This window comes from Mustela putorius, unplaced genomic scaffold, assembly GCF_011764305.1.
Source record: "Mustela putorius furo isolate JIRA1106 unplaced genomic scaffold, ASM1176430v1.1 tig00003853_pilon_pilon_pilon, whole genome shotgun sequence".
In the NCBI taxonomy this organism is placed as follows: domain Eukaryota; kingdom Metazoa; phylum Chordata; class Mammalia; order Carnivora; family Mustelidae; genus Mustela; species Mustela putorius.
In genome coordinates this window covers 57,517,470-57,543,200 of record NW_025422005.1, presented here as the reverse complement: position 1 = coordinate 57,543,200, position 25,731 = coordinate 57,517,470, and the positions used below count along the sequence as shown (strand labels likewise).

General features: G+C 34.0%; 1 protein-coding gene across 4 annotated transcripts in view; it reads left to right on the top strand.

Annotated features, from left to right (window-relative positions):
* LRRC40 (leucine rich repeat containing 40) overlaps positions 1-25,708 on the top strand; it is a 56,044-nt gene extending 30,336 nt beyond the window's left edge. Inside the window, exons 10-17 of one of the 4 annotated variants that reach the window (XR_001181192.2) lie at positions 2,965-3,073; positions 6,364-6,471; positions 8,776-8,886; positions 11,775-11,852; positions 14,136-14,321; positions 16,554-16,666; positions 23,312-23,387; positions 25,287-25,697. Coding sequence is in view for 3 of the 4 variants with exons in the window: in XM_004762998.3 (XP_004763055.1) it covers positions 2,965-3,073; positions 6,364-6,471; positions 8,776-8,886; positions 11,775-11,852; positions 14,136-14,321; positions 16,554-16,659 (698 nt within the window). In the remaining variant the exon portion in view is untranslated. Of the gene's footprint in view, positions 1-2,964; positions 3,074-6,363; positions 6,472-8,775; positions 8,887-11,774; positions 11,853-14,135; positions 14,322-16,553; positions 18,102-23,311 lie in introns of those variants that run through there. The other 3 variants (XM_004762998.3, XM_004762997.3, XM_013061649.2) reach the window with 3 other exon arrangements.
* Positions 25,709-25,731: the final 23 nt, after the last annotated feature.

Genomic DNA, 25,731 nt, shown 5'->3' with positions numbered 1-25,731 from the left:
ATCACTTACTAGTTTCGGGAGGTTTTTCTTGTCACATCTTTTCGACTTTCTACCTATGATCATGTCATCTGAGAACAAAGACTATTTTTTGTCCTCCTTCCCAATTTATATACTTTTTATTTCATTTCCTTACTGTATTGCATTAGCAAGGACATTTCAGTATGATGTTCAGAAAGAATGGTAAGAGGAGGTCTTAGGTGGAAAGCTTCAAGTTTCTTATTATTAAGTATGATGTGAATTGTAGGTTTTTTGTAGATACCTTTTATTAAGTTGAGAAAGTACTCCTCTATTCCTAGTTTGCTGAGCGTTTTTAATCATAAAGGAATGTTGGTGTTTGTCAGATGTTTTTTATGCATCTACTGATGTGATAATATACTTTTCTTTTTTTATCCTATTGTTGTGAAGCATTACATGATTGATTTTTGAATGCTGAACTAGACTTATATACCTGGGTTAAATCCCACTTAGTCACCAGTGTATAACTTTTAAATACTTTTTAATATTCAATTTGCTAGTGTTTTATTAAGGAATTTTGCATATATGTTCATGAGACATCCTTTGCCCAGTATTTATTTTTTTTTAATCTTTTTATTATTGAGTTATAGTAATTCTTTATGTATTCCGGATAGAAATGTCTTGTCAGAAGATGGGATCAGGAGGGAGACAAACCATAAGAAACGCCTAATCTCACAAAACAAACTGAAGGTTGCTGTGGCAGGGGTAGGGAGAGGGTGACGGGGCTATGGACATTGAGGAGGGTATGTGATATGGTGAGTGCTGTGAAATGTCTGATGATTCACAGACCTCTACCCCTGTGTTTTCTGTGTTGAGTTTAATATGTTAATAAAAGTAACTAATAAAAAAAAGAAATACCTTGTCAGATACATGATTTGTAAATATCTTCCAGTATTTTGTGGGTTTGATTTTTCATTACTTGGTGGTGTCCTTTGAAATACAAAAGTTTTTTTTATCTTTTAATTTTGATGAGGTCAATTTATTTTTTTCCTTTTCTTTTTTGCTTATGCTTTTGGCTTTATGTCTAAAAATCCTTTGCTAAAACCTATTTTATGAAAATTGTTTCCTATAGTTTCTTCTGAATTTTATACTTTTGCTCTTATATTTAAGTACTTGGTTAATTTTGAGTTGTTTTTTATATATGGTATGAGATAAAGATCCAATTTAATTCTGCATGTGGCTATCCAGTTTCCTTGCACCATTTGTTGAAAATGCTATTCTTTTCTCACTGAATGGTTTTGTCATTTTTGTTGAAAATCAGTTGACCAGAAATACAAGGTTCATTCTGGACTCTCAATTTTATTCCATTGATCTGTATTTCTATCCTGTGCCAGTACTACAGTCTCTTGATTACCATTGATTTATAGTAAGTTTTGAAATTGGGAAGGGTAAATCCTTTATTCTTTTTTCTCAGTCTTGTTTTAGCTATTTTGTGTTTCTTGCAATCCCACATGAATTTTAGAATCAGTTTGTTGATTTCTACAAAAAGTCAGCTAGGATTCTGATACGGCTTACATTGAATCTGTAGATCAATTTAGGGAATATTGCCAACTTGTGTTTTTTAATTAAAAAGTCAACCAATATACAAGGATATATAATGAAAACAAAATCTGTCTCTTGCATAGTCCCCTCCCAATGGATTATGGACTTCCTGTTTATATTCTTGATGCTGATTATTAAAAGTGGCTCCTTGGAAAGTAGTGCGAATAGTCTATGTCAATATGTTGTCAATGCGTCTACACATATATTTAAAAACTAAAGCTGGATTTTGTTGCTGGTTTAATGTTGCCTATCTGCTGATGTAACTTGGCAATATATATTACATCTCTTTAAAATGATGTAAATAAAAATGCAAGTGTACTTCTAAATACTAAAGCATTTGCTTAATACTAATAAATACCTTGATGTCTTTTATTTCTATTTGATACTGTCTTTTATTCTCTGCTCTTTCTGTGAACAAAATATCCATATGATATTTGCATTAGAACTACGAGCTTAATGATTATTGATTATTGAATAATTAATGAGCTCCATGCAAGAGAGATATACTTCATAGTATTCAACAAATATTCATTAAATGCCTACTGGGCTGAAGCAAGATCAGAGATATTACTAACTGTTTTATGTTCTTTTGGTATGCCTTATGCTGTTAACATATGATGAATGCTAGGACTATTTAATTTTCTTCACATTGTTAAAAATTAATAGTTTTTTTTTTTACTTCTGTCTAGATAGTTTGAAGTCTCTTTTGCCAAAAAGTCACAAAGCCATTTCTTTTTGATGTGTATGAATTGCTTTGTTCTTTATATACCATATAATGGCAGAGTTAAACAGTCTTTGGAAACTAGTAAGAGGTGTGTGAGTAGGCATGTATGTTAGGAAATACCTATTGAAAATAAAGTCTTGCAATTGCTGAAAAAAAAAAAAACCCTCTTAACATAAATAATGTACCAAAAGCTTACCTGATTATGTAAATCCCTCAGTTTCAAGTGATCAAGGATTATCAGTTGCCATATGTCCTAACTTAGAAGATCAGTATATACCTATTTTGTAGACATTTGTGGGAAGTAATATTTTTCCTTTGTTAATAAATTCCTTCTAATAGACCATAATATTTTTCTTAAGAGGAAGGTTTAGTGTCATTGTTTCTTCTGAGAGATTGTAGTTGTTCTTTGAAGGTTCTTTGAAGGTTCTTTTCTACTCCTAAATTTTCTTGGTGGGATTTATTAAAAGATTTTAAAGCCATATTGTAGTAATTTTATCTATTTTCTGTTAATTAAATATTAAATTCTAGACCTAGATTTGAGTTATTAGAAATAAAGTATATGACTAAAGGCATTCTTACCAGTAACGTATAGAAATCATGTATTCCATTATTATATATTTCCAAGAATTTGTAAATGACTTTATAAAATGTATATTCGATTCACATAACTTTTCTCTTGCCAGATGATGGACCAAGCCAAAGTGATTCTGTTATTGAGACTGCCATGACACTACCAAGTGAATCCAGAGTCAATGTACACGCTATCGTCACATTAAAAATATTAGACTATAGGTATGTAATTTTCTCAAACACTACAAAACATATAGAAAACTTTGAGAAATAATCCTTCACATAAAAGGAAAGTTGGTGAGGAAGAATTCATCAGAGTATATTTGCACTGTATATTAATAGCAAGTGATGCAAAAACAGTGATGAGATAAAAGCATATTAAAAGTCAAGTGAACTTAAATACCATTCCTTCAGTGATTTATATTTATTATGCTTAAGAGATAGATGTTTATTAATATTGACATTTTTATAATAACATTTTGTTATAAAAAATAAGATAAAAGTACTGTTTGGTAGTAAAGTTTTTTGACTCAGTAAACAGTATCAAGAGAGGATTTTATATTGGGAAAGACTCTACTAGTCAATAAGAAATTAATATCAGTTAGTTAATGAAGACCTTAAGCAGGCAAAGCTTGAGAGGTTGTACCCCATTAATACATCTAAGCCAAGTAATATGCCATAATAATATTATACTCTAGTACATACGTATTAAACCTGAAACAGTTGCTATATTGGTGTATAAGTTGATATAAAAGTCTAAAAATGTTTATATTATGGAAATGTATTTGATTGGGGAAAGAAGATACCTATGCAAATATTGTTAAGTATTCTTTCAGTACTATCTAGGCAACAATGATAAAATTAACCAATGCTGTCAAACCTTCTACAGTGATTGGTTCATGTCTGGATATTGTAATGAAAATACAAAAGGATACAGACTAAAGTTCAAGTCAGATGACCAGAGTTATTCAGTTATCTAACAGTAAGCATTGGTGTCTGGCCTCTTTTTCTTACTGTGTCAGTAGGAACCACTGACCTTCTCAAAGGTCAGGATACAGTTTCTAGTTCAGATCTATTGTTTTATTCACATTGTTTCCACCTCTGGTCTAACACTCTTTGATGTATGTAGAAATCCCTGATCTAAGCCAGCTTCCTTCTTAGACACTGTAACACAAGATGTACTCTTTCATATTTATATCTGTATCCCTCTTTTCTCATAGCATAGCATGGTAGCTTAGCATGCTTCTCTTCCACATAATATACCCATTTATTAATAGATATTTTTGGAACCTACTAGGTTTCAAATCCTATGCTAGGTGTCATAATACACCAAATGATGATGAGACAGACTTGATTCTTGCCTTAGAATTTTTTTTTCTCTGCCTTCATTCCCTCATTCCTGAATGGAAACGATTTATTGTGTCTGTGTTCTGTGCTGGACAATGTACTAGGTATTTTACACATGCGGTTGCTTTTAATCTTCCAAACAATCTATAAAGTAATATTGATACAATTTTATTTGAGATAACAGTTCCCACTTTTTAAAGTCACAAATAACAGGGCGCCTGGCTGGCTCAGGTGTTAAGCGTCTGCCTTCAGCTCAGGTCCTGGGCAGGCTCAAGTCATGATCCCAGGGTCCTGGGATTGGGCCCCGCATCAGGCTTCCGGCTCTGCAGGAAGCCTGCTTCTCCCTTTCCCACTCCCTCTGCTTGTGTTCCCTCTCTTGCTGTGTGTCTCTCTCTCTCAAATAAATAAATAATATCTTAAAAAAAATAAAAATAAAAACAAAGCCATAGATATCACAAAAGTGTTTTAAAGATAGCACTGAAGACCATACATCTTATATTGTTTTGATTCTAAATTTATTATAATTTATTTTCCTCAGAGACTTTAATTGAAAAGGAGTATTCCATTTAAAATATAAATGATTCCCAATATCAAAGCATAAATGCTTTCAACTAAGCTTTTTTGAAAGAGTGTAATCTTCAGTGTTCGATTACAATAAATCAGTTCCCCATGATTTGAGCATTTCTGATTAAAAAGATAAAAATCTTATTGACACATAGAAGATAGGGCCGTACAGCAGAAGTAGAAGGTATAAAAACTGAAATTTAGGCTGTCTTTTTACCTATCTGTATTATAGTGCCTTTCTTACAGGTTTCTCTATATTGGACTTTATATGTAATAATTATTTTCTTATTCATAAAGTCATTAATTTGGCATTCCATCAACAGTATTTCTAAGTGGATGATGTATTAGGTATTGAAAATTATAAAAGAAGAACGTGGGGACAAATGGCTAATTATAACATCAACAAATTGTTAAATCTGCAAATGTCAGAGTACTACTCTACTTTCATTTAAGATTAATTGTATGCTTTATTGAAAATCTTATTGAAAAGGAAATTTATTGGGCGCCTGGGTGGCTCAGTGGGTTAAGCCGCTGCCTTCGGCTCAGGTCATGATCTCAGGGTCCTGGGATAGAGTCCCGCATCGGGCTCTCCGCTCAGTGGGGAGCCTGCTTCCTCCTCTCTCACTCTGCCTGCCTCTCTGCCTACTTGTGATCTCTTTCTGTCAAATAAATAAATAAAATCTTAAAAAAAAAAAAAAAGGAAAGGAAATTTATTTACATTTATATTTGCAAAAGGTCTGGCCCACATAACAATCAATAGTTCTTCAGATTCTAATTTCACAGAACTGAGGTTAAGAGAAAGTAAATTTTAAAAAAGCTCCTTAATGGTAAAACCAGGAATGGTTTACTCTAAGGCCACTACCCTGTCTACCTTGTCACATGCTTAAAGATAGAGAAGTTGGCTCAGAAACTATTTAGTATAATGTTGAACTTTTATTTTTTAATTTGTATTTATTTTTTTAAAGGTTTTATTTATTTTACAGAGACAGAGCACAAGCAGGAGGAATAGCAGAGGGAGAAGGAGAAGAGGCTCCCTTCTGAGCAGAGAGGCCAATGTGGGGCTCGATCCCAGGATTCTGGGATCATGACCTGAGCCAAAGGCAGATACTTAAGTGATTAAGCCACCCAGGTGCCACAGTGTTGAACTTTTAGAAATGATTGTTACCTTGCAGCAAGTTAACTGTATAGCTATATAAAGTTGGCAAATAGTCCCTGAGAAAAGGGATGGCAACAGCTTTAAAATTATAGATTAGTTCTATTCTGAGGTAGAGGAATCCATTTACTAATTACTGTCCATTACTATGTGATTTCTAAACATCTTGGACTCTGAAGATATATCTAATTTTATTCACACGTGAGTATGTGAATGCTCAGAAGGTATGGTACAATGTACTGTGATACAATATGTTGTCTGAATTCTTAATGGTGAATATTTTGTGAGTTTGTAGGTTTTTGTGGCATTCTTCTTCAGTGTTCTTCATAAGCAACTGCCTTCTGCGTTGAAAACACAAAATCTTTAAGGGCCTTTAAAAGTGAAAAGTAATAATCATATCTTTCTGGACTACTAAGGATGATGCTTTTTTAAACCACTTTTCATTTAGTGATAAACAAACAACTTTAATTCCTGATGAAGTATTTGATGCAGTGAAAAGCAACATTATCACTTCTGTTAACTTCAGTAAGAATCAGCTATGTGAAATTCCTAAAAGGTGAGAATCGTTCATGATGTCATTTCTGTTAAGTTGTGACTCATTTCAGTTGTGTTTGTATCTCAGTGACACGAATAATGATTTTTCATGTTTTTTTAATTTAAAACATATGTAGGGTTTTTTTCATTATTGATATTTGAGGGATTTAACAAGTTACAATTAAGTATTCTCTGAGACATTAACATCAGTTCTGAGAGGTATATAAGTTTTTTAAAATTTGATTTCTTTTCCTTTTATATTTTAAACATGGAAAATAGGTATTAGAATTATTAAAAGTATAAATTTTTCCATGTAATGAAATACTAGAGGAAAAGTTTTAAGATACTATCCAAAGCCAGGTACATGTGGATTAATAGGAGTTTTTATTTTGGGCTGTATGTTAATGAATTGCTAAGCCACTGAATTTTTCACTGATAGTAAAAGCAATAAAAAACAGATAATCCTGTTAATATTTTCCTCCTAGAAAAGGATTCTTTACTATCAAATACTAGAAGTCATGTGCATTGTACTTGTACTGTTCAATATGTCTTTGTTGATATTAGTTATGGCAAATCTTTAGGTTATGAGAGAAAATTAGTTTAGTATGATATGGAACTTTTAAAATGATTGTTATCTTGCAGTAAACTATATACCCAAAGAAAGCTGACAAGTAAAGCAACAGTAGGGCAGACAGAATAGATAAAGAACTTGGACAATGGACTCAATTGCTTGTATCTGTAACCCAGATCAGTGAGCTTTGTGGCTTTCAACAGGCTAACTAGCTGCTCTTAGTTTCCCTACCTATGATGTAAAGATACTAGAGTACATATTTTATGAGAATTAAATTAAATGACATAATCCACACAGAGCATTTAACCAGTACCTGCACTTAGTAAGCACTTAAGTACTTAAAAAAAAAAAGGTGATTGGGAATATAAAATTTGACTGTCAAAAACATTTTTTCGATGTTTAAAATTTTTAAATAAACAAAATTTAATTTGCTTTCTGTTTTGCAGGGCCTAGTTTGGAGAATATAGATCTTAAAAGTAAAATAACTTTGAGATTCCATAGCAAAAAGAGATCTATTTCATCTCCTCTCTTGTTTAAAGGACTCTGAGAATACTTGATAGAAAAACTGAACAGTTAGATTTGCTCTCAGGATACGTTTGCCTGGGGGATCCTGGGTCAAAACTGGGAATGAAGATGGAAGGAGTTAAAACACATCACCTTATTACTTACTTTTTCATTTTACCTTAACCTGGTAATTCATATGCAAAACAATATGGTATTCTGTTACTCCATTATTTCATCATATTTTTGGCAATTTAGATGACCAAAGAAGAGATAGTAAGGACATAACTTGATTTAGAGAGTTTCTGAGTAATTTTCCTTTAATTTTTTTTTCACAAGTCATACATTTCCTTATATGATTTCCTGATTGTGAAAATAATACTCATAAAATTTTGGACAAAATCAAGGGACAGATCTTTTGTAGTCCTATTGCTATTCATGGCATGTTTTATTTCAAACTGTTTCCCCTTTAGAATTATATTTACAATTTGTATCTTAACTGGCTTATTTGTCCTAAGTGTTTTCCTATGTTGTAAACAATATTTTTAAAATATTGTTTATATTACAATATACAATATATATAATGTACTATATACTACAAGTTGATTATGGCAATAAATAAAACAAAACATACTGATTTTTTTCAACCAGATTTCCAGAAGAATTACCTAAAGGAGTATGGCTCTCAAAACATATATCAAAAAACTTTCCAAAAAAGTTTTATCAGTTACATATCCAAACTCATCTTTCTTTAGCACAGCAGTTGATAGTCTTTCTTTCATATGGTTTCATTTCTTGGCAAATCATATCTAACATTTCTTGTTCTTTTAGTTAATAACATGCTTTAAAATCACTAAGGTTGAGTAGACTTACTTAGCAATAGTTAAGTCTTCTCTTTAAGTCTTTGACTTAAGTTGTGTAGTCATGACACTTACCAAACCTAGGAATTAACTTAGTATTCTCTTGAAGTCATGATTAATCTAATGATAATTTGGACAAAAAATACTATACTTTAATAATGTTGACATATCATAGTTAAAAAACTTTCTGAAGTACTCAGATACAGAGAATATTATACTAAAAAAAACCTATTATAGAATACAAACTGATTGAAATTATGAGAAAAGTAAAAGTTATAAAAAATCTTAACTTGCAAAAATAATATAGGATTTTTTCCTCCTATTGTTTGCTTGTAGTTTTGAAGTTCTGACAGTGAATTCAAGAGCTAACATTTTTAAATTACTTTTGTTTCAGAATTGTGGAACTGAAAGAAATGGTTTCTGATGTCAATCTCAGTTTTAATAAGCTTTCCTTTATATCCTTGGAATTATGTATGCTTCAAAAATTGACTTTTTTAGATCTCAGGTATTTATTGATGTTACTGCTTCACTTTTTCATTATAACTTGTCTTTGAGTTTTGCCTAACATTTACTGTTCCCTCATGTTTCCTAAGTAAGTGTGGAAATTACTCTTTAGTTTATTAATTACATCTCAGGACAAATCTAAAATTAAACATTTAGGAAAGCTTTTAATCAAGTATCTATCATTTGTAGGCAGTTTTTAAGTTAAATAAGAAATAATTCTTTAAAATAGTAGAGCATATTAACACATTCTTTAAATTCATGCTTAAGCAAAATTACAAATAACCCATGGAAAATGTTTGTTTCCTGTTTTTCCTTTTCTGAAAATAAATAGCATAAAACTGTCAAAAATCCTGTGCTAGCATAGAGGATAACATGGCTTCTCTTAAGAAGAACCTATTTGGGGCGCCTGGGTGGCTCAGTGGGTTAAGCCGCTGCCTTCGGCTCAGGTCATGATCTCAGGGTCCTGGGATCGAGTCCCGCATGGGGCTCTCTGCTCAGCAAGGAGCCTGCTTCCTCCTCTCTCTCTCTCTCTGCCTGCCTCTCCGACTACTTGTGATTTCTCTCTGTCAAATAAATAAATAAGATCTTAAAAAAAAAAATAAAAGAAGAACCTATTTGGTTTCAAAATATTACAGTAAACATTCAAGGTCAGAAAGAAAGAAAAAGACCCCGAAGACTGGCAACAAAAGGGAAGAAACTATTTAACACTCTGCAGAAGTAATAGGAAGTTTAATTAAAAATGTCCTAAGTTCAAGTGACAGGACCAGAATTGCCACAGTTCTTAGAGGGTAATAATAAATGACTCAGAGGTAGATAGTCAAATACTTATTTGTTTGGGCTTTAAGTCTTTATTTGTAAGCTATAGCTCTATTATCTCCACTTCCTACTCATGTATAATTACTAGGTGTGCTTTTAGTTTATTTCAGCGGTAGTTCTTCTTGATCTGCTCAAGCAATAGGTAAATAACAATAAGCTGAATTATATCTGAGGATTTTTCTACCTATAGACGCTTTTTTTTTTTTTTTGGCTTTTGGGATTAAAGCAAATCTACTAATACTCTGCTCCTTTTAAATGTAGAATTGCTTCTGTTTTGGGGTGGCAGTTACACTGGCAAAGCAGTGTAAAACCATATTGTAGGTCAGTATTAACTTTGTAAGAGGAGAGAATGGATTAATGCACTCATTACTGCTCTCTTTATTTTTGTCCCATTCTTTAGGGGGTGTGTGTGTATGCCATTGTTTATAGTTTTAGGTTTCTAAGGAGTAATGTACACTTTTGTTTATTTTATTTTATTTATTTTTTTAATTTATTTGACAGAGAGGGAGAGAGCACAAGTAGGGGAGTAGCAGAGGGAGAGGGAGAAGCAGGCTCCTCACTGAGCAGAGAGCCTGATGCACGGCTTGATCCCAGGACCCTGAGATCATGACCTGAGCCGAAGGGAGTCGCTTAACTGACTGAGCCACCCCGGCGTTTCTAACGTACACTTTTTTCCTGATACCAGTAGATATACAAGACTCTAGGGAAAGGATAGAAACCAGCAGTAGGGTATTTGGTACAGCTTAATAAAGACATTAGCTGTACAGAGAAAAGAAAAAAACATAGGTGTAGAAAGTATGACTAACATATTAGTAGGCTTGACTTCTGAACACAAAAATATTTAGAGAAAATTACCCAGTTGTAAGAGGTAATAACTGTCTAGTTGAATATAATTTCCTCACAATATTTTCTATTATAAGTAATTAAATAGGCTCTAGAATCCTTCCGCCTTCTTGTTGTTAACCTTTCTTTTAACATTGTTCCCAGATCCTTCTAACAATAAATGAGATTCTGTTTACACCCATGCTTCATTCTAAGAATCTTAAAAAATACATGCATTGGGCAAATTGAAATTTTAAACTTAGGGGAGAAATGGACTTACTTAATATCTGCAGTAGAAAGCCCCAAATTTCTAAATATATAGAATCGTATCACTTCCCTCTTTCATTTTTTTTTTCCATAAAATTTTACAGTTCTGCTTAGAGTAGAATTTCATGTCTGTATGCAAGATACATGTATTAAACACCAATCAAATATTTGTGGAATCAAACAATGTGGCATGATTTCAAGGGCCCTATCTGTGAGTCATATTTCTGAGATCAGTTTGAAAGAAATAGTAATTAGTTCACAATGTTTTGCCCTATTAAATGTATTACTAAAGAGTTGGTTGCTTTATAGGTTGTGTATTGTCTGCCTTTTTTTTTTAATTTTAAAGATTTTATTTATTTATTTGACAGATAGAGATCGCAAGTAGACAGAGAGGCAGGCAGAGAGAGAGGAGGGAGCAGGTTCCCCGCGGAGCAGAGAGCCCGACACAGGGCTCCATCCATGGACCCTGGGATCATGACCTGAGCCAAAGGCAGAGGCTTTTAACCCACTGAGCCACGCAGGCGCCCTATAGGTTCTGTATTGGTATTAGGATTTGGCACACTAATCAAATAACTGAGGCAGTTGACTGATTCAGAATTCTCAGGACTCAGCCTTAATGAGATCAGATCAAGGACCAATAGAGCTATGTAATTTTTTTGTCTGATCAACACTTTATTTTTTAAGATTTTTTAAATTTTTTTATTTTTTAAGATTTTATTTATTTACTTTGAGAGACAGCATGCATCAGAGAGAGAGTACCACCGGAGGGAAGGGGCAGAGGGAGAGGGAGAAGCAGACTCCCTGATGAGCAGGGAGCCTGATGCGATGTGAGACTCGATCTCAGGACCCTGGGATCATGACCTGAGCCAAAGACAAATGTTGAACCAATTGAGTCACCCAGGCACCCTGATCAACACTTTAATTATAAATCGAAATTATACGTATTTTCAAACTTTGTAAATCATCTTTTTCTTTTCAATTTAGGAACAATTTTTTAAATTCTTTGCCTGAAGAAATGGAATCACTGATAAGACTACAAACAATTAATCTATCCTTTAACAGGTGAGAGGCAGAACAGACTAATCTATGACTAAGGATTTTTATGTAGAGAATTTGAAGGACTTAGAGAATACACCTAAAAGAGCCAAATAAAAAAGCCCCATGTGTTTACTTTATTTAAATATCCAGGTTTATTTTCACAGCTGATATCCAGTAGACTTTTTGTTCCTTTTAACAATTTTAAGAAACTTGTAGCCAAATAGGAAGACAGATATGTAAATAAGTAATGAGGATTGCTGTAGTGAAAATGTAGTGCATAGGTAAAAGTGTTTCCTGAGATTGCCTGAAGGCAGAGGAGACAACATTGCAACTAAGACTTAAAAATGCGGTATCAGCCAGACACTCCGGAACAAGGCATCCCGGGCGGAGCAACTGGTGTGTACTAAGGCACAAACATAAGAGCATGGTGTGTTTGGGACAGCTCAAGAAGTTTTCTATGGCTTGGGCCATAAAGGAGGTGGGGAATAAAGGAACAGAAAGAACAAATGAATTTGGGCATGTGAGCAGTAGTGAGTCCTGTCAGAGCTTTGTATGCCAACTGATAGATTTTATTCCTCAGTCTGAAGATGCTGCTAATAATTAGGAGCCACTAGTATTTATTTGGGACTTATTAATCTGCTGACACAGGACTAAGTGCATATATTATCTCATTTAATCCTCACAAAATGTGGTTTTCTATCATTATGAGGATTAGAAGTTAAGGAAATCATCCTGAGTGTCTATAAAATTTCTCCATGTATGTATTTTTCCTTAGTTCGCTTTTACTTCTTGTGAGACAGGATTACTACCAGTATATTAAGTAAATATTAGATATTTATGTTTTGCTAAGGTTCATATAAATACAACATTATAGATCTGGGGTTTGAGCCCTGGTGGCTTGCCTCCAGTGGTTGGGCTTTTAACAACTATATCATTTGTTTTGTATAATGCACTTTGATTCTGGTAACAATCTAAATATTAATAGCTAACGTTTGTTTACTGTATTCCAGCTGAAATATAATCATTCAGTTCTTATAACAAGTGTGTAAGTTTAGTACCATTATTATTCCTCATTTGCAGTTAAGGAAGCTAAGGCAGAGTGATGTGTCTAAAATATTGCCTATCTAAATTTCTATTCTGTCTGCTTCATTATTGCTAGTGGTTTTTCAAGTGTAGGTTATATCATTGTTGTCATTATTTAAAAATATATACACTTCTCAGATCTCTGCTAATTTTTATTTGCGAACTGAACTGTCAGTTCTCTGTTGGTCTAGTGAGTGGTCAATCACATTGTCAAGTAATGTCTTAGGGAAGATAGCAAAAGCTAACCCTAACTTCTGTGTCCGCAGGTGAGCTACATCTTTTTGAATTACCTTATTCATGCATTGGTGGGAAGAAGAGGAAGGACTGCTTTGGGGCAGTGTGGTCCCTCTGTACTCCTAGTTATTAACTCTCCAGTCACTCTGGAACTTCAGAGCTGTCTTGAATTTATGCTTGCTACTGATTTTATCTATTTATCTTTCCTCCCTTCTTCCTTCCTCTCTTCTTCCCTCCCTCCTTTCTTCTTTCTTTCCTTTCTTCCTTCTACATCAAGGCAGCAAAAGAAGGGCAGTATAGGAAAGTAAAAAGGCCACAGCTATTAATCTCTCCTTCAGCTCATCCCTGGTCTTTTCTAGTCCGTACCACAGTTCATCTCACACTGAAACCATGCCAGCCTCTGTCCCCCAAAGATCCTCAGTAATGTTGCATTAATTGCTGATACTGCTCTGAGAGCAGTCAGCCTTCCCTTCTTTTTTGTGACATCTTCAGTCTTGCTTTGGATGAGCAAGCAGCAGTCCATGTTAGTCATCTTTTCACAAACCAAAAGTGCACACATTTTGAAGCTTCCATCAACGTAAAATACAACTTTCTAATATTTATTTAATATATTGGTAGTAATTCTGTTTCATAAGAAGTAAAAGCAAACTAAGGAAGAATACCTGCATGGGGACATTTTATGTAGAATCTCAGGAGGATTTCCTTGTCTATTAAATGTGAAAAGAAAAATATAGGAGAGTTTACTCTAAACTTTTGTTGCATTTGCACAATTAATAGAAAATGTTACAAGTCTATGTAGTTAACATATATTTCAAGGTTTCTAAAATCAGTTCATTTTCTTAAAATTTGAATACAGCACTTAAACCAAATATAAAATAAATTACCCTAAAGGAAACTATATCATGGTATCAAACTTAAGATCATCTATTTGAAGGAATGATTTTTGCCTTGATCCCAATATAGTTAGGTATTCTGTTCATATTTTAATAGGTTCAAAATACTACCTGAAGTTCTGTATCACATCCCCACACTTGAAACAATTTTGATTAGTAACAATCAGGTTGGATCTGTAGACCCTCAGAAAATGAAGGCAATGGAAAATCTGATGACATTGGATCTTCAAAATAATGACCTTCTACAAATTCCACCAGAGCTTGGTAATTGTGTGACCTTAAGGTAACTACACCATTCTACTAAGTGTTTCCATTTATTTGATCAATTCATAAGTTGTTTCTTTTCTCTTGTTGAGGTACTCTCACATTAAAGTTGAATTAAAAAATTTAATGTTGTGTTAAAAATAACAGGTAGCAAAATCCAGAATCCCAATTCCATTTTTCAAGTTTTACCAAATAATATATTTTAAAGTTTTGTTTGTATGGTATAATATATGTATACATACAATAACTGTTTTTGGATACTTTTGTCATCACTGTGTATGTGTATAACTTGAAACTCCACTGCAAAAAAATGTCAGGGAAATATAAACTCCCCAGTTATGCATACAAAGTTTTTTAAAAATCTGATTACAGACTATCACCATTTATTTCAAGGCCAGCATGGTCTTTCTTATTCTTTCCGTTGACTGTTACCTTAGCCTCAAATGCCTCTACCCTGCTTTTATCAGTTATCATCCTAAATATCTTTGAAAACCTTCCCTCTTCTCCAAGCAGAGTTAGTCCCTCCCTCTGATTTTCCATCCTGCTTTGTTTGGACTCATTTGTACCATTTCTTTTTCTTCCTTTAGAAAAGAGTTGTTGTGCCTAGAACACAGAAAGCACTCAATAAGTGCTTGTTAAACGAATATAAAGAGAGTTTAAGATGTTGATAGAAAGCCAAGTACTTAGCAGAATGTGTCAAAAGGAATTTAATTATTGAAAACTATATATGAGGGGCATACTTTACTAGGGCAGCACTGACATCTGCTTTGGTGCCTCATATTAGTGAATTTTAAGAGGCAAATACAGTTTGTTCTTGTTATTTGCAGTAGTTATATTTTATAAAGTCTTAGTGAATACTGAACCATTATTGCTAGGGGAAGTATAAAGTTAGGCTCTTTCGAGATTCTGATCACCTTTCATAAACTAGTCAATATGGAACCTTGTTAAATGTGTTTTTCTGTATTTCATATTATTTATTCATTAACATTAAACTATGGCCAAACAACACTATAATTCATGTCTGAATGAAGCTTGTCTGGTATATATGTTTTCTCAGAAAGGCACACAACAGCCTTCTTGCGTTTAGGAAAAGTAGACAACACTTGCAGTACAAAAAGTAGCACTACACTTGCAGGCCGTTTTAAACAGTGACATCACCAACACAAAGTACAAAAATGCAAAAACTGTTCCATGACTAAGTAGACCACAGAAAGGACACTTGATTACAGTGGGAGAACTGACACAAGAAGGGAGATATCACCTTTCTGACCTCAGCTGAGAATGTGCCAAGTGATTGACTCAAATTTTTTGCTCTGTGCATATCCAAAAATGACCTCGAAAGTGCCCTGTGTATTGATTTTGGGGTTAATAATAATTTTTAGTGGAAGGCAAATTAGCACATACGGAGGCTGTGAATAATGAGGATTGACTGTAATTCATTCCTTCTTATAAATTAAGAAAATCAACCTTCAAAAGAATCCCCACAGCCCATGGAAATATTGAAGATATCATTTAGATCTGTTGTATAATAGGTATGAATCCTTTGGCTTTCGTTGATACAAACACTTACATTATTAAAAATTAAAATAAAAGTCTCTTTATCTTGTAATTTTTTAAATTAATTTTATAAAGAAACAAGTCAACCAGTCCTCAAATATTAATTGAACCTCATTTTAGAACATGCAAATAGATTTTCTGTGTGTATCTGGTCAAGGGAGGTAGAGAGCAGGGATTTGTCAGTGTTTGCCATGGTGGAGGGGGCATATTTTGATTACATTATAGCCCTTGGTATACTGATAAATATGCTCATTCTAGTGTATAAATATAATTCGACCATGTACTGTATGGTCATTATAAGATTGAGGAGAAGATGGGTAAAATGGTGGCTCACAGCTCCTCAGTTTAACAGCGGGATGATCTTGGGACACGTCTATCTGTCTTCTCTGAGCTTATATTTCCTTATCTACTAAATAGGAATATCAGTGGTGTCTACATCCATAGGATTGTTAAGATAATTGAGAGAGTCAGTGAATATAAATTACTCAACACAATATCTTTCCTATAACATGTATTCAATTAATGTGGTTTGAATTATTATTGTAGTTCTAATTCCAACTATTGAAATGCTTTGATTTGAAAAGGGAGAAATAGAGAAAAATACACAGATTTATTTATAAAATTGCAAATGAAATTAGAAGAAAAGCCTCCCTAATGGAAAATGTTATAATTCTTAATTCTCTCTTTTGTTTAGAACACTACTACTAGATGGAAATCCATTCCGTGTTCCTCGAGCAGCCATATTAATGAAAGGAACAGCTGCTATTCTGGAATATTTGAGAGACCGGATTCCTACTTAAATTGAGAGTTGGTTTTATATCTTGGTTATGTTAATTCTTAGATTTCTTACATTGATAAGTAACATTTTTCTAAGGTATTGTGCATTCGTAATGATGATAGCCACATACAGTGTTCATGCATTTATTCTGAAAGTTTTGCATAAGATTTATCCTACTTTCATTCCTTATAAGATAGGAAACAGTTTCTTCAGAAGTGGATTTTTATTTAAGTTAGTTTGATATTTTTATAATGATAAAGCATTTTTGTAGAAGTGGGATTTTTCCCACCTTTTCTGTTTGTGTTACATTTAATGTGACCAGTTGATTTGAATATGATAATCTAATTTCTACCTTTTTGTTAGATATAAAATTGAATTGAATTTTATTTAAAACTGTTCTTTGGCATTTTAAAAAAAAGGCTTTTCCTTACCCGTGATAAGACTTCTGTGATTTGGTTGGTCTTGGTGTAAGTTTTAAATTAACAGTCACTATCTTTTTGTTTTAATCTAGTTGCTTTTGTTTTAATCTAGTTGAAATTTTCTTGTCTAGCCTTTTCCCCACATTTTATGAAACCATTTTGTCATAATTTCTAATGTAACAGAAATGTTACATGTGATGTAGTTATTGGTAGAGGAAGCAGTAAAAGTATTGTTTAAATTACTCTCACAGTTTTGAATTTAAAACTTGACAAGTTTTTATAAAATAATTTCTTACTCTTAAGTTTCCATACAGTTACCTACTACTTGTAGATTCAAGAAATTTGAAGGAGTTGGATCTGCATATTTTTCCTTCAGAGTGCATTTAAAATACCTTTTGTTCTTCTTTACAAAAGTACTGAAGAACTTATTTTAATTCTATAGATATCAGCAACAAAAAATAACTAATAACATATACCATATAGAAATCTTTGAAATTTCTTAGTAACTTACTAAGCAGATATTTGTTTACATTATCTACTCTGTTGGTGTGTTCTAATCCAGACTTGTGCTTTTTTTTTTTTTTTTTAAATTTCCAGGGCCTTACTTTTCAAATTTACTTCTAATCTTCATATAAGACTAAACTTGTAGTCATATGGAAACTTTCTAAAGGGGAATTTACTACAGGTTAACTTAATTTAATAAAAAGAAAATAGAAATATTTCTGTTTACACCAAAAATGTCAGAGGTAGGCTGATCAGTCATTATAAAACTTACCATGTGATTCTGTTAAGTAGCCCATCAGTAGAGTGTATGTTAATTTATATAGATAGGTAGGTAGCTAGCGTTTGGGTGATTGAAGCATGCTCATATGATGAAAAAGTGCATTGCTAATAAAAATACAACATGTTTATAATATTTCCAGTATTGATTATAATGGTTGTTTTGGCTTAAAAAAAAAAAAAAAAAAAAAAAAAACCTTTTCATACTACAACTCTGTTGCTAAGAAATCTGCTTCAATATTAAACAAAAGACACTTTACAATAAGGTGACATTTTATTATTTATACAATAAAGAGACTTTTATGTTATTCAAAACACATTTTTAAATACTGAAAAAGTTGAGTACACCAAAGCCGAAAAATGGCTCTGCTATACACTGCACAGCATTATTTTAGTCCCTGTATTTTGTATCTGTACAGAAAGCATCTTCAAAATGCATCCTAATCACATTGTACACCTTTACCAATTAGTGTCAATACATAAAATAAACTGGAGAGTACAGCTTGCATTTGCAAATTAACTGACAAAGTAATTAATTTCACTGATTCAGTAAATTTAAAATATAGATTCATAGGACTCCTTTGCACATAAAATGAAGCAGCTTTCAAGGTCATTATGGTGTCATACTGCAAAAAAAACCATTAAGTACATTCACAATCTATGTTAATAAAGTAGTAAATATGTCTTCATTCAGTTTTTATTTACATCAATATGTAGTTCAACTAAAAAGTACTGTTAATTGTGATACATTTTTTTAGCACATACAAAAATGACAACTTTTTATATATAATTGAAGCTCAAAATCACAATTATCTCAAAATATTAATTACAATACAGCCATTTCAATTAAACATGTCATGATTTAATTTTTTTTATAAAATGGTAAAATTTTTTACTAAAGTAAGCAATTTATTTTGAATTGGCTAGAGTTCAACCATGTAGAAAACCTTAAATGTTAAGAGTTGTTTCTTGCCCCCTCCCTCCCAAATTTGTATACAGCCACCTAGGCTAGCAAAGAGACAGAAAAGGCCCCAATTTATAAAGATTAAGCCTCTTTTGCTATACTGCTGTGGCTTGTTGTTTCTTCCATAAAAGCTTTACAAGGGGAGTGTCAATAAACTATGCAATGAAATGCATGCATTAATATACAGTATGTCTATGTAAAATGTTAGTGTTTACCAGTGCACATTAAAATGTTCACAAAGACTGCAAAAGAAGTCATAGAGTAGCATTTATAAGATATACCAGTTGCAAACTGTGAACGTGAAAACTACTTGATAACATAATGAAATTTCTTTGAGAACAGATCCCAAGTCAAGTTCTTTCTCTGGCTAAAGGAGTTCTAGTTACTTGGCCTTAAGATGTCACTGTTGTCCTGCACATATGGTAGTGAAGTCAGATGTTGAAAAAGAAGGAGTCTAGAAGACTGTCTTCATCTTACTAAAATAGTGGCCCGATGTTGCATCACTACATAGGAATTTTTCTTTAAGAAGAGTGAAATATTTCACTAACTGAATTATATGATCTCAAAGGAAAAATGGATAATTTGTATGTATGCATATGGGTTTAGCATATGAAAAATATTAATATAAATAGGTGGAATTCGAACGTCTTTACACAGGAATAAAAAGATTGAGTTTGCCCCCCCCAATAACTAAGATCCAAAGTAATTAATTGTCAGTTACTTTAGGAATGAAAGAACAATTTTCATGGATACTTAAAAAGTCTAAAAACCTAGTACCTAATATCCTTTTACTTATAATTCTTTATAGACCAATTAAAAATCTATCACTGTCTATTTAGAATTGCTGCTCTTAATACTTCTTCTCTGAGTAGGAAGAGACCATATTTCATATTATGGTTTACTTATATACAGCTGAGGGGGCTGCTGTTGGATGGTTAAAAGTGGGGAAAAATGAAACTACAGCACCAACAACCTTACTTTTATAAGGTTATTGGAGGTGGTCTTTGAAATTCATAAACAATTTAGTAGACTCACCTCTGATTTTTTACCTAGGAAAAAATTACTCCTTCTACGAAGACAATGCCATGTCCTTACGCTTCCTTTAGTCCCTTCTACACACTGAGTCCAAAAAGAAACTCGACTGGCTTGGAGACGAAAATATCCAGCTTATCTGCCTGTCAGTTATCTTTTTCTTCATTCCAAACAGAAAACAGTAAGGCTAGCGCTTTCAAGGAGAAAAATGCAGTTGAGGATGTTATAGGAAAATACCTAAACATCAGAAAGCAGTATAAAACGTTTATTGCATTCCATTGACACTAGGTGTCCTCAAAGCTAAAACCAAATTTTCTAGAGTAAAACTTAACATACAACATTACTCACTGCCCTGAACAGATGTCTTTTCCACATTCAAGACCAATGAGAGTCCTCTGAGTGGAAAGACTCTACAAGTATTGAATATAAAATTTATTTTGGCATTACATTCTGAAAATAAATTACCATTCTAACAAGTAGGGGAACTGCTTTATGTTGTATCTGCCTGAGACTTGCAACTTGTTTTTTCTATGGACTTTCCAAAAAATTACATAAGATTTCCTGACTAAATAGATGTTCTTTAGTAGAGCACTGGGGAAGGGGAAGAGAGACGGGAAGATACAAAGAAATATTATGTGATTTCTTTTGTCCATTCATCAAATGCTTTCCTTTATCTAACTACCATAAAAGTTGACCTGCATACCTGGGCATTATTTAATCTCATTATCTTACCTGTGCAAAACAAGTGTGCAAAGAAAAACAGCTATATACCTGTGTCTATACGAGACACAAAACCTGAGTCACAATAAAAAGTTTTTAATATAAGAAAACTTTTCTTAATGTAGGAAAATAATCTTTAAAGGGCCAAAAATACCTTTGTACAATATAATCAGCTGACTTTAAAACTTCGGTGTGCTTAAAGATCACATATTTTTTTAAGACCCAATGAAAAAAAGAAACCGTTACATTTGATCATTCATTTTCTCAACTAGAGATACCCACATTTTTATTTCTAACATCTATTTTCATTCCCCTGAATTCATTAACTTTTAAAAAAAAAAGCACATTCAGCATGTGTTTAATTTCTGATGAACAGTTCCTGATTTTTTTTCTAAGTTCTGAGGACATAGGAGATTTGGGGTTGCTAGGCATATAACTTACTGCCAAGCCACAGTGGAATTCTAGAATTCAAAATAAAATATATAATCTGTTACTAAGGGAAAGATTCCTTGGAAAAATATTTTGTAAATGGAGTTGGGCCAAAGTCTGCAGAAAGCTATTCACTCATTTGCAGGTTCCCTTTCTGCAGACAGTTAACTCAAAAACTCCTTTTTTCACTATGCTCCATTTCCTTCACGTTTGGTAGGTTTCTTACCTTTTCCGTACTTGAACCCTGAATTGTCCCAACTGTAGCCACATTTGAGCCACCACTTCCAAGGTTTCCTTTGCTTCTCTACATCTTTGTTATCTCTTCCTCTTCCTCAGGAGCTCAGTTCTCTAGGATGACTCCTTGCCTTCCCCTCATGTGCCACTTAACTAGTCATTGGGAGAAATCTGTTTAGTTGTCTCCCATTGTTCTAAAATGAGACACCCGATTTAAGGCCCCATTTGGGACCTACTTATTCCCTGGGCTGTATACATCTCAGATGCATAGGATCTGAGGATAGAGGATAGTTTATAGAAAATTGAGTGCAAGTTGCTTCTCCTATGTTGCCTCCAAATAGCCATTGCCATTAGTTAAACATTTCTATCTGTAAGTCACTGACAGAAGAGGACGCCATCTGAATAAAAAAAGGTCAGTCCTGGCATCTGTAGTTGGGTAGGAGGGTGCTTCGAATACTTGAATCAAAAGGTGAAGGGATTCTGGGCAGTGGGCTTGGTTTGAGAATAGGGTGGGAAAGATCATCGGTGGGGTAGGGGTTTCAAGGCATTAGTCTAGGGAACCATAGGCTCTCTCTGCCTTTTCATACAACACTTGCCTGAGGATCACTAGAAGGATTTTGTATTGTACAGAAGGCTAAAAGCAGAGTCACACTTTCTCTGCCAATAGACCCGTTACCATGGGAACCAATGCAGAAAAATGAACATATGACAAGAAGCTGAGGATTAAATGTGGAGAAAATTGATAGGGAGTTGGTTTCTACATGGCAATTTGATCTTCAGAGATTTAAAGAAATAGGATGTTCCTTGTGTGGTCTGACCAATGAAAATGGACAAAATGACTTGCTGGTAGCTGGTCCTGGAGGCTGAAATGTGGGGAATGTGGAGAGAAAGCAGTAAGCATGTTGTAGTTTGGATAAGGGGAGCTCAATAAAATCCAGTGCCATCCCTGGTGAGGTTCAATTCCTCAGCCCAAATGTCAGGTTAACTATATAATCAAAGCTGCCCTTTGAAAGGCAGACAGACTGCTGTTTCAAATTCTCTTCTCACCCTTCCAAAGCCAGGACACTTCACCTGACAAAAGTATTGCAGACCTAATATATTATTGCTTGAAACACTTTCCCAAACATTAAAAAAAAAATAACCACAACTTTAAATTTGTGGTTCCCTTCCCCCAACAAGCAGCTACTGTAAGTAGCCTAGAATTTAAATTAGTTTTTAATTAAGGAAATAATTATTTCACTTCACCTGAGACAAGTCCTCTCTGTGTATACTCCTCTGTTATTCTGGAGTTGATAATAAACTGATTAAACCAGACTCTAGGATTCCAAGGCACTCTGTAACAAAGACTTGGAAGTTTCAGCAAGACTTGAAGTTTCAGCCTAATCTGAGAAAGGCAGACCTGCACATTGTACTTTTAGAGCTCTAGCGCAACTGCACCATCCTGTCCCAAGCTTCCCAAAAGGCTGTTCTCTAAATCCTGTGAGTAAGCCTCATTTCTGTGACTTAAGCTTTTGGCCCATATTTAAATGCAATTGTCCTGAGGAGATGAAGGGAAGTCACACTCTAGATGATTTGATCCTACCTGGAGAGCTAGGTACTACTTTCAAAAGTAGTAGGGACACCCTTTCCCTGAATCACCCTCCCAACACACACAAAAACTAGAAACAACACCAGTCAGGAAGTAGGAGACAAACCGTTATTGGATAGTGGTCTTTAGGGTACATCTAATTGCAGATGATCTGGATAAAATAAGCTCTTTGTGCTTAGTACACTGGACATAGATTTCACTAGAAATGCTTATTGCTTTCTCACTAGTGATTTGCTATTCTATTTGTTTGAGTTTCTTACTGAAGCCTTTGATAATCCCAACAATGATATCTAAAATGCCAAAAGCCCATTAATTTCTGTTTTTCCAAATGTGCTTGGAGAATTCTGAAATCCATAAAAATGCCTGAAGTTTCTTCCACTTGCAGAGTTTGGAGGCAAACTTGATAAACAGAGATTTGAGTACAGTGGTCTAGCTTATGCTAAAATAACTTTTGATAAATATTCCAGTGAATTTCAGGATTTGAGACTTATATGGTTGGCTTTTGCAGGGAGGAAGCAATATAATAACCTGACATGGGACTAATCTTTAAAGCCACATGAAAGACTGCTTTATACTAGGGACAGGTAAGTGCATCTCTTTCTGAGGGAAGTAAAGCACAGTAGGGTCTTCACAAGTTATGCCTTAGAATTTGATATATGATAAATAAGATACTGCTTCTTTTCATTTCTGATATGGTCTCCAAAATCAGGTAGCAGATGCCTGGAGGAAGACTAATTGGTGTGTATTAAGCTAAAGAATGATTAGCTTCTTTGTGCCTTTGTACTGGTCTTGGACAGAGTTGAGTTCCTCCTGGCTGGGAGGCCCCCTGACACAATTGTATTTAATAGTTTTACCACATCCGTTCATTCTTCACACAAGAATTTAAAACTGTTGTAACACGTGTCATGATGTATTGAGAATTTAAATTTGATTCCTTCAGTTTTTTTAGTCAATTTGGTTTCTCCTCTCAGTTTTCTTTGAGGTGTGTAAGTGATTCCCTGCTTTATCATGTACCCTAAGGAGTTAGAGACATAACTTTCATAGAGTTTTCTCTAGTTTAGCAGACAGTTCAGCACATAGTTCACAAAAGAACAATCTTGGCACTATTAGGAAGTTTATTGCTTTCAGCTCTCACAAGAATTTGGAAATACAAAAGCTGACTTAATGAGTGGAATTATGATGTCTGCATAGTAGGAATGTGGTAAGTCTAGAGTTCAGGTCCCGACTGTAGTTAATAAAATTGTATTAAATAGTGGAGATTCACTAAAAGGATAGATTTCGGGTGCTCTCACCACACATGCATGCACACACACACACACACACAAACATAAAAGGTAACTGTGAGGAGATGAGTTAATTATCTTGAGTAGTAATAATTGCACTAATGTACTTATATATCGAATCCTCATGTTGTACACCTTAAGTATACACAATTTTATTAAAAAAAAAAAACCAACTAAAAAACAAGGGCATCACACCCCATAGCTGTTAAGTAAACATTTCCATTTAATAGTGCAAAAAAAAAAAGATGGCTTTTTCATGTTGGCCATTGAATATATATATAGATATTGGGCTTTTTCCCAGTAGTTTTCAAATTCATGTCCAGCAATATGCCCAAAGTGGTACTTGAGGGTCAGGAGCCCACTGGTTAAGTACTGAAGAAGCACAATCTCATTTTCAGCTGTAAGCATGCTTCACAATTCATTGCAAATCGTTTTAATAAATTTACATTTTCTAATTTGATGCACAGAGAGACTAAATGGCTCCAAGGGAAAAGCCAGTACTTCATCTGGCAACCTATTTTCCAGACCATGGTTGAACTGCTATACTTTCTGAACTCATCTTTATTATACAGTTGTTTCACTTCTAGGCTAATTCTAACCTGAGTTAAAAAAAAAAAAAAAAAAGCCTTAATTAAAACCTCAAAGAACAAACAAAAACGCTGGGATTTTGTTCGATGTAAAACGTATCTGCTATTTCTATTGCAAGTGTCATTCCTGGTGATATTTTTCCCTCAGAATAATTTATGGGAATTTAGATGGCTACTGCTTCCTAGTGCTTAGAGGTGTTGCCCTGTGGAATTGCAGACAGTGAAGGATCTGGGATAAGCTCCATGGGCACCTCCACTCTCTCTCTGGACAGCATGCGTGAGACTTGGTCTGTATCTGCATACTTCCAGGCACTCTTTGATGTTTTACTTCCTAAAAAATTTTATTATAAGTGCTGCTCAGGTTGCTTTACTTACCGAACTCTAATGGGTCCTGTTCTGTTCATAAACACAAAGCATCCTTCTAACAGTGGGGCGCTTGCTAACAGTAAAGAGTGTGATCTTTTCCTTGTCTGTAAGTGCATATGTATTTAGAATATCTAAGTTCACCAGAATTATGTGCATTTTTCTTGTGTTTAAAATACAAATGAATTATTTTAGAGCAAAGTTTCTTGAAACACCAAAGATTCACTGTTCTATTCTCTCCTTTCCTCAGATTGATCTCTTTAAGCGGCACAGTAGACCTTTGTTGGTAAGCTTCAGTGCTCTCCCTCCAGAAAGGAGGAGATGCCCTTCAGCCCCTCTGACTGGCCCTTACAAGATAATCCCCTGGAAGGACAAAGCCAAGTGAAAGTGGAAGGTCAACTCAATTAGCATAGTGATGATTCCTCCCTGCTATGGAACATTGTAGATGAGGACTACAGTTATTTCTATTCCCATTGTCACCTGAGACATTGTCCCTTCTTGGAAAAGAACATACATGTGGGACAGGAGCCTGCCTTCCTAAGGGAATAGAAAACTTCCACACCCACATTATAAAAACAGTAAAACTTAATGGGTGTTTGGGTGGCTCAGTTGGTTAAGCATCCAACTCTTGATTTTGGCTTAGGTCATGATTTGAGGGTCTTGGGATCTAGCCCCACATCAGGCTCTGAGCTCAG